Genomic DNA, 16,567 nt, shown 5'->3' with positions numbered 1-16,567 from the left:
CCCTCCTAACCCCAGGAGAGACCACCCAGCTCTGCCTCCCCCCATCCTTTCTCACTGGAATGCTGCATGCAAAGACCATCTTGATGGTGAACTGAGGGATACCCATGTGAATGATGACATGGATCAAAATGTAAAAACATGTTCACTGTATTCCTAATAGCTTCCACTGATGAATTAAATTCAATCCACCTCAGAAAATTTTATGCTGCTGAATACTAAGCATTGATTTTGGTGGAGCACTCAGATCCCAAGAAGCACAACATGAATCTACAGATTTATATTGGCATTCACTGAAATGTTACTGAAAATCCACTGCTAAAACACCAGAAGCATTTAGTGTCATATATTTGAATGGAGCAGCCTGCGGTGCACAAAAACACGCACAGGTGCCCCTGGGATGAAATGAAGATGATGTGTAGGAGCCACAGAGGCAAAGCAAGATGAACCTGGGGCATACAGTAACTGATTAAATATCCCCAGGGAGGAGCAACCCAGCCTTGTCTTCCCCAGCCGCCTCTCTACACATGCTACAGGGACCTCCGCTGCTTCCACAGCTCATAGGAAGGTCTGGAGATCAAGAAACGCCGAGCTAGAGTTAGGCAGAGACACTAGAGGTCCTTCTGCACCAAAGTAAGAACCAGCACCTCCTTGGGAGGAAAAACTGCTCCAAGCAGAGGAAAGGGCACTCGCCTCCTTCTTTGGCACAGAAATGCGATTCAAAGGGAAGAAAGGAAACGCGTTGGTGTCTTTTCTTTCAGAGCTACATTTTTCTTCCCGCCAAGCACACTGCTGACAGCAACTTCGTGTCAGAAAGGCCTGCCCTGGTAAGCTACTAGAGGTTCCTTAAACACCCTGTGGTTCTTGGCCCAGGAGGTACCAGGACTTCCAACAGCCTGACCAAAAGGAATCTGGGGGCCCGTGAAGAAGATACCTGGCAACCAGAGAAAAGAGGTGAACTGTGCAAAATGGCTTTTGTAGCTAGATCTGGGTTTGGCAGATGTGGCTGTCCCTACTTCAGTCATTTCACCCCTTTTTATCACTTTTATAGTGACTTAGCCAGACAAAAACTAAACCAAACCAAACCCCCCCATGTGTCAAATGCCTAGAGCATGGCATAGTGCTTGCTCATGAGGGCAGCCCTTCTCCGAGGAGAGAAGCATGGAACACTTCCAGGGTGAGGGAAATGAATACCAAGGATTTATGCAGGTGCCGTGATGTCCCAGGAGGAATGACCCACGGTAGGCAGAGAGAGATGAGGAAGCACGCAGCAGAAGCCCATTCCCACAGTGGTGGCAGCTGAACAGACATTAGTGGATCCATCCCTCCAGAGCAGATTTGGGTTCACAGAGAGCTCGCAGCCTCTCCCAGCCAGAGACATGGTGACTCGGGCCACTCAGTAGGACTTGGATGCTGGCAATCCAGACCGGGCAGTGCTGCATCCCCCCGTTTCACAGTGAAGGACACTGACTAACTCCATCCTTCTCTGCCCCAGAGTGCCAAAGCAGTACACGCTGAGCATTGCCTTGGCCTGGACTGCCCCACTCGAGGTGAACCCCTGCAGGCACAGCCAGGCCCGAGAGGGGGAACAAGTGCAAGGGCAGAAAAGAGCACTCTGTGCCACCCCGCCACGCAAGGGATCTGCCAGCACCACGATGCTTTGGGTGTTGCTGCAGTTTCAAGTCACCGTCCTGACAGGCTGAAGCATCATCGCCCAGCACTGCCTGAAGAATGTTCTCAGTTTCTGCCGGTGTCAACGTCTCCCTGTTCCTCGGGGGACCCCTCGGAAGCCATCTGGGGGCAGGTGCCACAAGCCAAGATGAAGGAAGGCAGCGGGCAAAAACCGCTGTCCCGACTACGTACAAGGAGACCTGACAGACGGACGGCAGCGAGCTGAGCACGGCCGGTGGCAGGCACAGGTGGAGGGACCGGCGTGATGCCGGGGCTGAGGGGGCACCACACGAACGGGAAAGGGCAAGAGGTCTGCGGTGCGGGGAGGCCCCCCCGCCATGGCGGGGGCCGTCACCACGGCCGGGGCCGGGCCGGGGAGGGGTTTCCCCGCCGCGGTTTCCGCGCCTGCGGGGGCTGTCGGCGCCGTCCGTGTCGCCATGTCGCCCTCCGCGCTGCTGCTGCTGCTGCTGCCGCCGCTGCTGCTGCTGGCGGTGCCGGCCCCCGCGGCTGCGGCGGCGGGGGGCTGCGGGCCGTGCGAGGCGGCTCAGTGCCCGGCGCTGCCGCCGCGGGGCTGCCCGCTGGGCCGGGTGCGGGACGCCTGCGGCTGCTGCTGGCAGTGCGGGCGCGGCGAGGGCGAGGCGTGCGGTGGCGGAGGCGCTGCGGGGGGACGCTGCGCCCTCGGCCTCGAGTGCGTGAAGAGCCGCCAGCGCCGCAAAGCCAAGGGCGGTCCGGCGCTGGGACCCCTCTTCTCGTCCGCCGTCGGCCCTCCCGGCGTGTGCCTCTGCAAGAGCCGCTACCCGGTGTGCGGCAGCGACGGGCTCACCTACAGCAGCGGGTGCCAGCTCCGCGCCGCCAGCCTGCGCGCCCAGAGCCGCGGCGAGCCTGCCATCAGCCAGCGCAGCAAGGGAGCCTGCGAACAAGGTGCGGGCGGCCGCGGGGAAGGGAGCGGGGAGGGAGGGAGGGAGGAAGGTGTCCGTGCTGACGGACTTGACGGTGGAAAAGCCGGAGCCGAGTTCTCCTCGCACTGGTCTGTCCCGTCGGGGTGCTTATCTATGAAGTCACGGTGATTTCAGAACCACCTTAAATGGACTTGAGAGTCCCGAGTGCTGAGGTGCTGCTGGCTAAACTTGGAGTGAGGCTTTAGACCAGCCCCAGAGGTGCAAACTTTGCTACTCTCTCTTGGCTTCCAGCTGTGCTGCAACTCCACTGCCTTCTTTTTCGTACTTTGCCTGCAGCTTGCGATTTGGGATGCTGTGACATGGGACAAAAGGGTTGAGCCATCCAGGAGACTGTTTGCAGTCTTCCTGAGAAAAGGGAATGATTAAATGGATGTGGAAGCCACATAAATGCAGAGCCAACATTCACTGGCCTGCTTTGGTTCAAAATGAAAGCAAGCAGTGACTTCCCTGTAAGCTGCACACGGCTGTTCGCACTTGCAGCATTTCCAACAGGAGCTCGATTCTTGCCAAGCTTTTGCTTAGGGATGGTGCTCGAGGATGAAGTTGTTCTGCTACAGAGCCTTTACTAGAAATCCTGGCTTCTGAGAGTGGCTTTTCTGGGAGGGAAGAAGGGAAGGAGGATGGGACATGAAACACAAGCTACTTACCAAACATCTCAAGGACATTATTATTGCAGTGCCAATGCTGTTTTGGTGGAGGAGAGTTTCCATAAACATAATATGTGTAGGGTCACAGCCTCCTCCTCTTATCTTCCATAACTGAGGCTAAATATGTACTGAAAACAATGTTTCTGAGACTCCCAAGGGAAGTATGAAAGGCTGGGGAAAGATTGGGCTGTGCACTTCGATTGCAAGTCCGATGAGGAGGGCTGAGGGTGTTTAGTCTGAAGAAGACAAGGCTCAGGGGGGACCTTATCACTCTCTACAGCTATCTGAAAGGAGCCTGTAGTGATGTGGGAGTCGGTCTCCTCTCCCAAGAAACAAGTGATAGGGTAAGAGTTCAAGTTGTGCCAGGGAAGTTTAGGACAAACTTCTTCACAGAGAGGGTGCTCAGGCATTGGAACAGGCTGCCCAGGGGAGTGCTGGAGTCACTGTCCTTGGAAGTGTTCACAGACTATGCAGATGAGACCCTCAGTGACATGGTTTAGTGGCGGTCTTGGCAGTCCTGGGGTAAGGGTTGGACCTGATGATGGGTTTTCACAAACCTTGTGCAAAACATTAGGCTTATATATTAGTCAGGAACATTGTGGTACAGTGTTAACGCCTGGAGGAAAGGAGCTTCAGCTCTCAGGCTGCTGTGGGATGAAACCAGAGCATCCTCTCTCTAGACCTCTGGCTAGCATTTGGAAGGAGTCTTTCCTGCCCAGTTGCCCCAGGAGCTGCTCACAGCAGCCCTAAAAATGTGTGCTGCTTGGGTAGCAGGGTGGCATCTTGCTGGTTTTGGTGTGGTGTCCCTGCCAGCCAGCTCAAGTAAGCAGATGTGTTTGAAGGATGCCTGAGGTCACACTTCAGACATGTAGTTGAGAAGAGGGCTGTGTTCTCACTTGTCTCACCAAAAGCCACTTGGGAGTTTGTGGCAAAAGAGCTTTATTGATACTCATATTGAAAGCTACTGCCCCAGCCCTTGGCTGCACTTGCCTGTGTCCATTCCAGGCTATGCGCTGGCTTGGGCTGGTGGGGCCTTGCCCCGGGCTGTGGAGACAGAGTCTGATGTGGTCAATGCAAACACGAGCCGCCAGGCAGGATGATAGGAGACCACCAGCCCACCAGACCCAAACAGCTCCCCCGAGGCTTTCTCCATCCTCTGGTCATCACAGCAGCAGCTGCTCTGAAGGGGGTCACAGTGCGGGACAGCCGCTCCGTGCACAAACTGTGTTCCTTGGAGAAGGTCCCTTTTGGGGTGCAGATGTGCATCAATACGCCTTTGCAGGCTGTTGCCTGTTGTTTGAGAACCTTGCTGAGCATGTGGTGCCAAGCCACTGGCAGGAAGTCCCCTCGTCTGTCAGTCAGCTCTTTTTTTGGCTCCTGTTGCTGGGACTGCTCTGACCCACATCTCCGGGAAGGGAGCCGCAGGGACGTCAGCAGCAGTGTCGGAACTGACTCAGCTTCCCTCGGCTGAGTGAACTGTCCTGGTGCCATGGACCTTCTGGTGATACGCATAGCTCCATGGCTTGCAGTTGGGGCAGGGACTCAGCCCACACACATGTAGACATCTGGAAGTATTTGTGCAGCCCTCAGGGCCTCCTGGCAGCGAGGACTGTTGGGTGGGGAGGGGAGGGACGCTGTAATCTCCACATGCATTCTGAAACAAGGGCTGGAGAGAGCACCCATCGCAACAGCCCCGCAGGGGAGAGCCTCCGTCAGTATCTCTCCAGCTAGGAGACAGCATGCTCCTGGGTTTATAAAAGAACCTAGATGCTGTGGGAGTCAAAGAGTGGAAGTTCTGGCTTTTGCTGTTTCCTTCCACAATTGGATGTGGTCTCGAGGCACTGTTTAGAGTGGGATCTAGCACAGGGAGACCACAAACAGGCACGATCATTTGTGTGACAGCTTTTACGCAGAAGTCCTTGGGGGACAGGGGACTGGGACTTCTTGCTTATGGCAGATGGGCTCTGAGGGGTCTGCATGCACTTGCTGGACTATCCTTTTGGGTCTAAAAGCAAGCAGCCTCTCAAGTCTGAGAATAGATCCAGAAAAACCATGTTTCCAGCAATGGGTCCTAACTTTGTTCTTGTGTTTTTCAAGTGGAGATGGAGAGGGAAGGCTTGTTTCGCACATCCTATTTGAAAGCTGGTCCTCAGGAAAGGAAATGCAGAGCTGTATCTGTCTGTTGGCCTTTGCTGTCATCAGCAGGAAGGGTGGCAGCTGGAGGTGGGGCATCCAGTGGAAGAAGGGAACACATCTGGGAACAGCTTACTGATAGATGCTCCTCCTCACCCGCACTAGTGCTATGGTAAGCTGGGGGTGGCAGGGCGGGAGTGAGGACACAGAGAGATGCAAATGGGGCAAACACTGCCAGTTTATCCCTTTCTTGATTCCTGTCACTGTCTGCTCAAACTTCACCTCCCAGGCAGGGTGAGCATGAGGCTTAATAGCAGCCACCTCTTCTTCTGCCTTGAAATACATGCTTGAGACAGGGATTGGCCAGAAGCAATTAAAAGATTGGGGCTCCTATTACTTGGTTAATTGGGGCTGCATTTCATACCCTCTCTCTTGCCTTGTCTCCTTCTCTGTCCCATATGTATCAGGTATTCAGAGGGTCTGAAGGAGGTATACCTGCTGGGAGGGGCAGTCCTACTGATCTGTCATGGGCAACACCATATTGGCATCAGTAAAGACACCTGGAAACAAAGCACTCGGTGGCATAAGGCTTCAGATGCAAGCTACTCCTTCAGACATGCATCTTTACACCATAGATGTATTTCAAATGGGATAAAAGTTCATTTAAATCATATCTGACAAAGCTGACCAAATGCATGTCCAGCTGAGCTTTACATATTCATCACTGTGCCTATTGCAGGGTTTTCTGTGTAATGCTCAGCAGGTTTTGCTTGCTAAGAGACACTGCTCACTGACTGGGAAAAACTTGGATGCTTCGTTAAACAGCAGAAGGAAGGAGCCAGTTCTTGGCCCTACATAATTTGCCTTGACCTTGTCCTTGGGAGTCTTTTTTTGCTGCTTGTTTCCCAGACCTCTCAGATCTGATGCCTGTGTTCTTTGTACAAAAATAGTGAAGCCATGCAGAAAAGGTATTTCCTTTGCAGCCAAAACTTCCTGCTGGAGGGCCAAGAAAGACACAGTTGAGAAGAGCTTGAGAGGACTGAAATAACCCATGCTATACCTGCACTTGGCAGGTGCAGGGATCCAGGCAGTCCTTCCTGGAGTGGGGATCATTTGGAACAGCTGGAAAAAGGCATCCTCCTTGATTCCCGACTCCTTGAGGCTGTCTGCCTGCTGTTGGTGCTGTGTCAGCTGCCTGTGTTTGCACTGGGGAAGCAGGCAGTGATGCCGTGATGCTCCCTCCTGGCTGGGCTTGTGCTATGCCCTCAAACTTGCATTCACAATTGGCTCTGGGTTGGATCCCTGCCAGGGAGCCACTGCCTACATCCCATTTCTACCGCAGCAGCCTCTCTGTAGCTAATCCGAAGCCAGGCAGGAGATGGAGCTGAGAAGTTTTACAGCTGTTTTCCAGCATTGTCTTTAAATGGATTGGCCCTTTGCTCTCTGCCTACAAATATGCATAGCTGTGCTCGGGTCTGCTGCCAGCTCTCGCAGGTGGGGCAGGCCAGTACGCATAGCAGGGGCTTGATGGCGGGGCAGGTACAGTCAGGGATGCCACCCAGCTGTGCACAGATGTTCAGAAAAGCCTCGTAGTGAGTTAATGGCTTCACTGAGGTTAATTTATCAGTGCGCACACTGAGGCTGTTTATGGACAGCTAGGACCTGGGCCAGGAGGACCATGTTACCCACTGGCATACGAAACCAGCTGGCATAAAGAATTACAGTTGCATGGCTTAGCTCAACCCAGGCAGAAAAACAACCTCCAAGCACCAACCCTCATCAAAAACCTAGCAGGCATTTTGGCATGATGATTGATCTCTGAGCTGAAAAATACCAGCACGGACTTGTTGCCTAACCAGTGCAAGAAAGGAGAAATAAATACCTTCAAGTCTCTCTTATCATTAGCTATTAGCAAATACCTGCTTCAATGAACATGTCATGACTGCTGGAAATGCTGCTTTGTATTGTTGCCTCATCACAGCCCGAAGGCCTTATGGTTTGAAGTCCCTGATACTTGTTCCAGCAGAATCGGGATGTCCAGGTTATTATGCTCTTGTCAGTCAAGGCTTTGTCTGTATTTGTCCTGGGTTCAGCAGTAGCAGTCACTTTTCTCCTCCTCAGTAGCTGGTGCAGTGCTGTGGTTTTGACTCTGAGCCTGGGAACAGCACTGATAACACCGATGGTTTTAGTTGTTGCTCAGTAATGTTTAGTCCGATCAAGGACTTTTTTCAGTCTCATGGTCTGCCAGGGAGGAGGGGAAGCCGGGAGGAAGCAGAGACAGGACACCTGACCCAAACTAGCCAAGGAGCTATTCCATACCACAGCACATCATGACCAGTATATAAACCGGGGGCAGTTATCTGGAAGGGTTAAATCACTGCTCGGGTCGGGCTGGGTATCGGTCGGCGGGTGGTGAGCAGTTGTATTCTCTTCCCTTGTTATTTCCCTTATCGTTATTATTATTGGTGGCAGCAGCAGTGGTCTGTGTTATACCTCAGTTACTGGGCTGTTCTTATCTCAACCCTTGGGAGTTACATTCTTTCCACTCTCCTCCCCATTGTCAGGAGCAGGGGGAAGGAAAAAGGTGGGAAGTGAGCGAGCGGCTGCGTGGTTCTGAGTTACCGGCTGGGCTTAAACCACGACAGTTCTTTTTGGCACCCAACATGGGGCTCAAACTCACAACGCTGATATTAAAAGTCTGAGCTAGCCTCTCGTGTCCTTGTGCTCTCAGTTCTCTCCTGGTGGGAGATGCCCAGTTTCTTAGCTCTCCACAGGGCTTAAAAATGGGCTGATTGACTTAGGATGGTGCTTGCCAGCCTCTTGTGGAGACTGACAGCCCCAGGCGCAAGTACACCACCCAAATTCCTGCCACTTTGCCCCAGCAGTGATTTTGCTTTCCAGGTGCCTCAGTGTCCCATAAAGCTACATCTGTGCTGCAAAGGAAAGGGTGTCAAGTTCCCACAGGACGATTTTAAGTCAAGAAGCATAAATCACATCTGTTGTCTCATTCCATCCAAATTCAACTGTTGATGCTTTGCCAGAAATATCTTAGTTTGAGGGTGGTTTGTTTGGGCTTTTTTAATCCACTGCCAGAATAAAGCAGAAACAGGGGTTTAGAGGAGAATCTTCTGGGGGATGGCAGACTGCTGTTATCACTGACATTGCTTCATCTTCTCCTGATACAACTGCCTTAAACTCGAATGCTCCCAACTCTTTTAGATACCAGAGAGCACAGTTAGCAAGTGGCTAAAATTGTGTCAGTTCTTTTGTCTCATTCTTCCTTTCCTGGATTTTAAGCATATCCACATTTTATGAGTGCTTTCTTCTTTGTTGGGGAAAGAGAGATTTAGACAAGTTTTTGCTCATCTGTGGCTGTAAGTGAACTGAATTCCCTAATTCTCCTGGGAAGCCGTTTTGGGTTTCTGGATCAGCTGGGAGTGGGGGTTTTGCAGCAGTGCCCTGCTGTCCACTTCTTCCCACTGCAAAGCATTGCATTTGCAGGTGGATCTTGCCAGCATTTTTGTGCTGCATCCAGGGAGTCCATGGCAGAGAGGAGCTGCACTGATACATGTTGGGGTTGCACCTTTTGTTGTGTACCACAGGGTCCTTTCAGATGGAGAGTGGAGTGGGGATGCGATACCTTTCAGTGTGCTCCCTGCTTTCCCAGCACACAGTGCATTGGAATGTTGAGACAGAGGTTATGGGGCTGAAGCTCTAAGCTGGTATGTTTAAAAATTCATCTGTAACTTTGGGATTTTCCACTGTTGTAGGAAAGCCGCAAATTCTTCCTTTGAAGGCATTTAATTATTTGAAACGGTTTTGGTTCATTGGAGCTTGAGTTTTTATGGTTACTGTGCTAAAAACTCATTAAAGAGGCTGTTTAATATGTTACCCAGCAGCTCAGGGCCTCTGGGAGAGCACCAGTATGCCAGAGACTATGCAAGCCCCTCCACTGCCCAAGAAGATCCCATATTTCACCTGTGTCTTCATCCTCAGTCATGGTAGCATACACTAGGAAGGAATGATTACAGATCAGCAAATTCCTCCCCATGTTTGGTTTTCTGTGGCTGGAAAGGCATATTGTATTCAGAAAAATCCTTTGTTGGGCTGATTTTATTCAGGTTCATACTAAATAGGAGATTATCACGTAACATGTCTAATCAGGTCGGAATTTTGAAAGCCCTCTTTGCTTTTCCATGCATAAACGCTGCCATGCCTTGTTTCCGTGTCTCCCACCGCAAGCTTTTCACATTCTTTCTAGGCTTTAGCTCATGGTCATCCTTGTGCCATAATGACAGGGGGTTTAGTGAAACTGAGCCAAGGGCACACAAAGAGGGAAGGTGGTGGCTCTGGATGTCGCAGAGCTTCCTTCTGTAGCTAACTCCATAGCGTTAAGATCCTGCACTAGGGTCAGAGCAATCCCAGGCACAGCCACAGGCTGGGCAGAGAAGAGATTCAGAGCAGCCCAAGGAGAAGGACTTGGGGGTGCTGGTCGATGAGAAAATGAACATGAGCCGGCTTCAGTGTGCACTTGCAGCACAGAAAGCCAACCATATCCTGGGCTGCATCAAAAGGAGTGTGACCAGCAGGTCAAAGGAGGTGATCCTGCCCCTTTACTCTGCTCTTGTGAGACCTCATCTGGAGTACGGTGTGCAGTTCTGGTGTCCTCAACATAAAAAGGACATGAAACTGTTGGAACAAGTCTAGAGGAGGGCCACGAGGATGATCAGGGGCTGGAGCAGCTCCCATATGAAGATCGGCTGAGAAAGTTGGGGCTGTTCAGCCTGGAGAAGAGAAGGCTGCGTGGAGACCTCATAGCAGCCTTCCAGTATCTGAAGGGGACCTATAGGGATGCTGGGGATGGACTCTTCATTAGGGACTGTAGTGATAGGACAAGGGGTAATGGGTTAAAACTTAAACAGGGGAAGTTTAGATTGGATATAAGGAGGAAATTCTTTCCTGTTAGGGTGGTGAGGTACTGGAATGGGTTGCCCAAGGAGGTTGTGAATGCTCCATCCCTGGTGGAGTTCGAGGCCAGGCTGGACAGAGCCTTGGGTGACATGGTTTAGTGTGAGGTGTCCCTGCACATGGCAGGGGGTTGGAACTTCATGATCTTAAGGTCCTTTCCAACCCTAACTGTTCTATGATTCTATGACTCTATGCTGCTTACAGAAGGTTTCCCTGTATCCATATAAAGTCATTTTGAAGGCAAAATACTTTCCCAGCAACTTCGGAGGCTGGGGTGTGTCTATTTTCAGACTTGCAAGAGCTTGTGAGGGTGAACAGTGTCTGACTTTGACTTTAATTTGCTGTTTTGTGGGGAGCGTTCCCAAGTGGCTCGGCAATGCAGTACTTAGGAGGGCTGGCTGGGAACCAAACTGTTGCCCGTGCAAGCTTCAGCATGTGGTACACAGCTTTGTATGTTCATGGTCGGGACTCCCTGTGCCAGAGCATACCCCACAGTGCTAATATTAAGCTTATTTTTGCCTTTAGTGACCTACCTGTAGCCCCCTTGATTTTATCACCAGAGTTACTGCTCTGCTTGCTGGGATGTGGTTAATCTGTGTGTGTGGACACCAAAGTAAGATCAGTGAGGACCAGCTAACCCCGAGCTGTGATAGAACATCCAGGTACCAGTGAGGGTGGGCTGGGAGATGCCATATCTCTGCCTGCTGTGGATGAGCAGAGAGGAGGTGCCCGGTGAAGGAGGGCTGTTGGGAACAGATGCCAAATGATAGCCTCATCCAGGAAGTCACAGGCTTTGCCGTGTAACCACATAACAGCAACTGGAAGTCCTTTCCAGCTGCTGCTTTTGACATAATGCAGTATGTCAGCTCCCTGTGATCCGCAGAAGCAGCACAGCCTGTGCTTTTCAGGCTCATTTCACCTCTCCTGGGGTGAATAAGCTTGTTGGCTCTGTAAATAGAACCCCTTCCCAGGCCAGGGACAGCTATTTGTCTTGCAAACAATGGGCAGAGCAGGGAGGAAATGCTTGAAGTGCCTGCAGACAGCAGCTGATCTCCATCAGCAGTCTGCTACCGTCCTCTTGGCCAAGGAGCTCCTGAGCATTAGGGTAAGTGCTGGCAGGGACCATCCTGTACATCCACGGATCCTGTACATCCACAGTGCTCCTGGCTCAGGGGGGCCCAGAGACCACGCAGCCACATTGGTAGTGGTGACCATTATCCTTAGCAGGTGCGACCCATGAGTCCTCATCCTGAAGGAAGCACACAGAGAAAGATTCCCCTTTGTGGGCAGTGGAGCAAATAGAGCAGCAAGGCCTCTAAGATGCAGGATGTAGGATGAGGGCCAGTTGGCTCCCTGCTGGCATCTGCACTGCACAGGGTGGGCTTGGTTCCAGCCCTGCTGAGCGCATGGTGGCCTCGCTTCCTTCACAGAGACCCTGCGAGCAAGAGGGGTGACTTGCAGGAGGGAATGTCCTCACATCCTCTGAATGTGCTCAGACATCCCCTGCTGCTCCTCCTGTGGCAGGCTGCCATGTCTCTTGTCCATCTCTGGATGCTTCAGGGGGCTGTGGGAGAGAACGTGAGTGGGACCAACACAGACAGCACTCAGGTGCCATGTACCTGGGTGTCAGCTCGGTGTGGTGGGGGTCCAGCTGCTGCTGTGGCCTGTCATGATTTGACTTTATATCTGCTGACTTCTTGGCCTTTCTCATTTGTTTTTAGTGGAGGAAGAAGCCCAGCTCTAGGGTTTTGGCTGTCTGGATTCAAGTCAAATATCTCAAGAGACAACACTGACTCTTCCCATGACACTGCTGCATCTCTTGGGATGTGCGTTCTTTCCTGAGCTCAGGGCCGTGCCGGATAGAGGCAGAGGCATGTAAATTCTCCCAGTTCCTTTTACAGCCAAAGGCAGAGTCTCACATTCCTCCTGGTTAGATGAGGATGTACTTCCTGAGGGAAATGGGTTTAAACTTGAACAGGGGAAGTTTAGATTGGATATAAGGAAGAAGTTCTTTACTGTAAGGGTGGTGAGGCACTGGAATGGGTTGCCCAGGGAGGTTGTGGATGCTCCATCCCTGGCGGTGTTCAAGGCCAGGTTGGCCAGAGCCTTGGGTGACATGGTTTAGTGTGAGGTGTCCCTGCCCATGGCAGAGGGGTTGGAACTTGATGATCTTAAGGTCCTTTCCAACCCTAACTATTCTATGATTCTATGATTCCTGAGCTTGGGCTCTGGGCTGTCTCTCCTATGTCCAGGCTCTGGCTGTGCTGTGGCTGCTGCACAGAGCCAGCTGTGAAGCTGTGCAGGCAATTCCCCATGCTAGCAGAAATGAACAGCTTCTCCTCGACCAGAGGTGGGCAGAAATCCCCTCTGTCTTTCTCTCTGCCAGCAGTTGCTGTAGGAAAACCCTGCTGTGATCTGCTCCTGGCAGGGTGAGTGAATATCCATGGGCAGGGGGAGTCCAGGCCCTTGACACAGGGGGAAACTCAGCGGCAGCGAAGGCTGACACCGCAGGTAATGGATTTAGTGGTGTGTTGAATGCTGCCAGTTATCAACCAGGGAAGAACTGAGCCAGATCCCAGGAGAGCATAACGGTGCCTTAAAATCCATCTGGCTTTTTATGTAAGAATCAGGATCTCTCTGTTTCTGTGGTGGAACATGGCAGTCATATAGGGTCTGCTGCATTTCTTCTGCTTCATGGAGAACCCCAGCAACTGGTCATAAAGAGGACAGTGTCATACAGGGCCAAATGTAGCCCTGTCTCTCAGGGACAGGCCTCAAGCTCTGCCCCAGGAAGGGCACCTTGCATGTGGAGGGTTCTGCATGGCTGGAGCAGAGGGCAGCAGCAGCACTAGGCTATGCTGGGTGCACATCTGCTGGCAGCCCTTGCAGAGCATGGTGTGAGCTAAGCTGCCTGGGGACACTGGGTCTCAGGAGCTGCCCTGTTGTCCCTATTGTTCGTGGGACACCAGAGAAAGAACAGGAAACAGCCATGCTGGGGAAGGGGAGCAGAGTGTGTGACTTCAGGTGGCCCCATCATGCCCTGGGGATGGCAACACACAGCCCTGCTACTGTGCAGGGGCCAGGCACATGCTCAGGTCCCTCTGTTAGCCCCATGATCACCCCATTGTGCTATGCTATGGTTGTACTCAGGGGAACAACCCCCAGCAGGGTGTTTCTGAGAGTGCAGAGCTGGACATGGTCTGGAGGTACAGATCTGCTCTGGGCCACCTGGAGCCAGAATAACTCCAGTACCCTTCCATAGAGGAAAGGGTGCTGTGTCTCCAGCACATCCCTCTCTTGGCTAGTATGCAGAAATCAATGCCCGCAGCAGCACAACCAGCAACAGGGTAAGCGATGGAATGAAACCCTTCCTAAAACCTGTTCTCAGCTGAGGCACTTCTCTGGGATCACACCAGCTGCTCACGAGTGGGGAGCCACCTCAGCATCCCTTGGAATAAGACAGAGGGACGGCTGATACCCTCTGGCTGGTGATACCAGTGTGGATCTGCCCCTAGATCTCAAGACAAAAAGCTGCCAGCTCTCTGTTGGAAGGTGTTGGTGCAGTGGAATGCACCGGAAACCTGCTCCCTGCTGCCTGCAAGAAGGCTGCAGGGCAGAGTAAACATGCGGGGCTGAGATCAGTGCATGTTCAGGACCCCAGAAAGAGCATCAGGACCCCAATCTGCTCCTTTTTTACAAGGCTGGGAATGAGCCGTGATCTCTGAGCCAGCATATCCAGGGGCTTCAGTTGGGCTGGCTCTGGAGTACTTGTAGGAAATGCGTTCTCCTTGTGGAGCCTAAGGGGAGCTTCAGCTTCTGATTACTCCCTACATCTTCGGAGCAAAGGGGAAAAGCTGCTGTGTTCTTCAAGCTATCAATAAGTGGAAATAAACACTATGTGCTCCTTTGGTCTGCACTTCCTATTGTGGGGAATTAATAGCTGCATTTTGCAAAACAGCCCCAGTGAAGAGGGGTTGAACAGAAAAGGCCATTCTTCCCTTCCTGGTATATGTCTCCAGCATTTCCCAGCCTGAGGGGTAAACATCTCCAAACGGATCTGCAAAACAGCTCTGTTCCCATCTGATCTTGGAAGCAACTCACTATTTAACCAGGGGTTGGAGCTCTCTGGGGAGAAATGGAGCTTTGCATTCACCTGGTCCCTTCCCAGCTCCTTCCCAAGGAGAGAGCTCTGCCACCCTCCAGCCAGCTTCCTTCGGCTGAACACTGCACCCAGGTAGAACAGGAGCAGCACAATGCTGAATTCTGCTAGCCAGCTGCCATAGGCTTTGCTACAGGTTGAAATCATGCTGGGAAAAAGGATGCTGCAAAGCTGGCCAGGTGACCCAGAAGAGTGAGTAGGACGCATCCGGCTTCCCCAAAACCCATCAGAAGTGATTGGCCCCACTTAAAAGGCTAGCAGGGAGACATGCTTGTTGTCACATGGTGCTTAAAAGCATTTCTCCCTTTTTGCAGGACCCTCCATAGTGACCCCTCCTAAGGACATCTGGAATGTGACAGGAGCACAGATCTACCTGAGCTGTGAGGTTATTGGCATCCCAACCCCTGTCCTCATCTGGAACAAGGTAAGGGCCCTGCTAGGAGCTCTTTAGAGCATTTGCAAACCTGAGGCAGCTGAAATTGCCTGGTAAGCATAAAGGCCATAGCAAATTCCTCCTTGGAAACACTGATCTTTGATGAGTTCTCCCACATGTGCAGTTCTGTCCGCCCCCAAACATCTGGCTTTGCTTAACCTTCAGTCACTGCTTTCTCTAAACTCTATCTGATCCCGAGGCAGAGCAGGACTTGTGCTTGTCTTGGTAGCGCCTGTTATTCTGAGCATGCCAGGAATGTTCCTTGACCTGCCATCACCCTGCTGACGGCAGCGACTCTGGGGTGTCTGGACACAGGTCGCCCACATCAGGAGCAGGAACCACATGGGGCAGTCCTCCCCCTTAGCTGGCTGCATGCTGGTTTTGGCAGTGTTGGTAGTGTCTGGCTTAGGGCAGGGCCAGCACTAGGCAAAGAGGATCCCAGACATAAGGCTAAGAGGCACTGCATAGCCCTGTAGCCTCTTCAAATGCCACAGGTTTGTGGACACGTGGGGTGGGTCTTTAAATTAAGATGAAGCAATACTAGTTTAAGAATATGGCCCAAATATTACTCTGTTCTGAAACAGCAGGCTTTATTCATAGTGCTCCCAGAGCAGACTCGTGTGTGAGACTGCTTGACCTGGTGATAACAAGGGCTGAGCACCACTTATCCCACGCTCTGCTCTGGGCTCAGATACAGAGCGCTGGGGAATGACTGCACTCTGCTCTCATGGATGCTGTGCCCACCACGAGGGACTGCCTGGTTTGCTGCAGCAGAAGCCTGCAGGGCTGTTGTTGGCCTGTTGGGAAGAGAACAGATGCAGGGAGAGCATCTATTGTCTTCCCTATCATCTAACTCTCATGCGGGGAGAGCCCATTCTAGGAGCAACATGCAGACACTCAGTTTTCTGCTACTACCACTCTAAAAAGCCTGATCATCAGGAGTCTCTCCAAACAAGGACCACAGTCAGCTCCTGCTGTCCCCACAGTCCCAAGCCAGAAAGTAGCTGCTCCAGTCTGCTGCAGGCAGCCAAATCCTCTTAGTTCAGCACAGACATCATTCAGTGGGCTAAACACTGCCTTGCAAACACGCACCCAAGTTCCATGAGACCAAGTTGGTGCAGGGCATATCTGCACAGCCCAGAAAGCTGTGCTGCTTTACTTGTTCCTATTGAGGCAAGAGGAATGCAGCCTCAGTGCAGACACTGAAGCATTGGGATAGTGAGGCTGCAGTACACATAAGGTGAAAAGCTGGCACTAGAAAAAACTAGCACCTACCACGTGTGTGTGGTACTGCACAAAACACATTAATGTAAAAGTAGTGCTGATCTTTTCTGTATACAGGTGTGGTCCTAACAGTTCTAATATAAATGAATCCCAAAACTTTCACCCTCTCTGCTCTTCTGTTTAGATAATTCGGGGTCAGTATGGTGTCCAGAGAATGGAACTTCTGCCTGGAGATCGGGAGAACTTGGCTATCCAGACCCGAGGGGGCCCCGAGAAACACGAAGTGACTGGCTGGGTGCTTGTAAGTACTTTGTGTGTGCACAGAGCAGCACAAACAGCACAAGTGCAGGTTGCAAACAGCCCATGCGCAGAGAAC

General features: G+C 52.0%; 1 protein-coding gene across 1 annotated transcript in view; it reads left to right on the top strand.

The window, feature by feature from the left end:
- The first annotated feature begins 1,991 nt into the window (after positions 1 to 1,991).
- Positions 1,992 to 16,567, top strand: part of IGFBP7 (insulin like growth factor binding protein 7) — a 16,948-nt gene continuing 2,372 nt past the window's right edge. Inside the window, exons 1-3 of the mRNA XM_061374608.1 lie at positions 1,992 to 2,589; positions 14,849 to 14,958; positions 16,376 to 16,492. Of these exons, the coding sequence (XP_061230592.1) occupies positions 2,007 to 2,589; positions 14,849 to 14,958; positions 16,376 to 16,492 (810 nt within the window). The 5' untranslated portion in view covers positions 1,992 to 2,006. The remainder of the gene's footprint in view (positions 2,590 to 14,848; positions 14,959 to 16,375; positions 16,493 to 16,567) is intronic.

Source organism: Neopsephotus bourkii, unplaced genomic scaffold (assembly GCF_033783945.1).
Source record: "Neopsephotus bourkii isolate Nb327-2 ecotype Australia unplaced genomic scaffold, CSIRO-AGI_Nbou_v1 NB_168, whole genome shotgun sequence".
Lineage (NCBI taxonomy): Eukaryota > Metazoa > Chordata > Aves > Psittaciformes > Psittacidae > Neopsephotus > Neopsephotus bourkii.
This window is presented reverse-complemented; position numbering and strand designations above follow the sequence as displayed.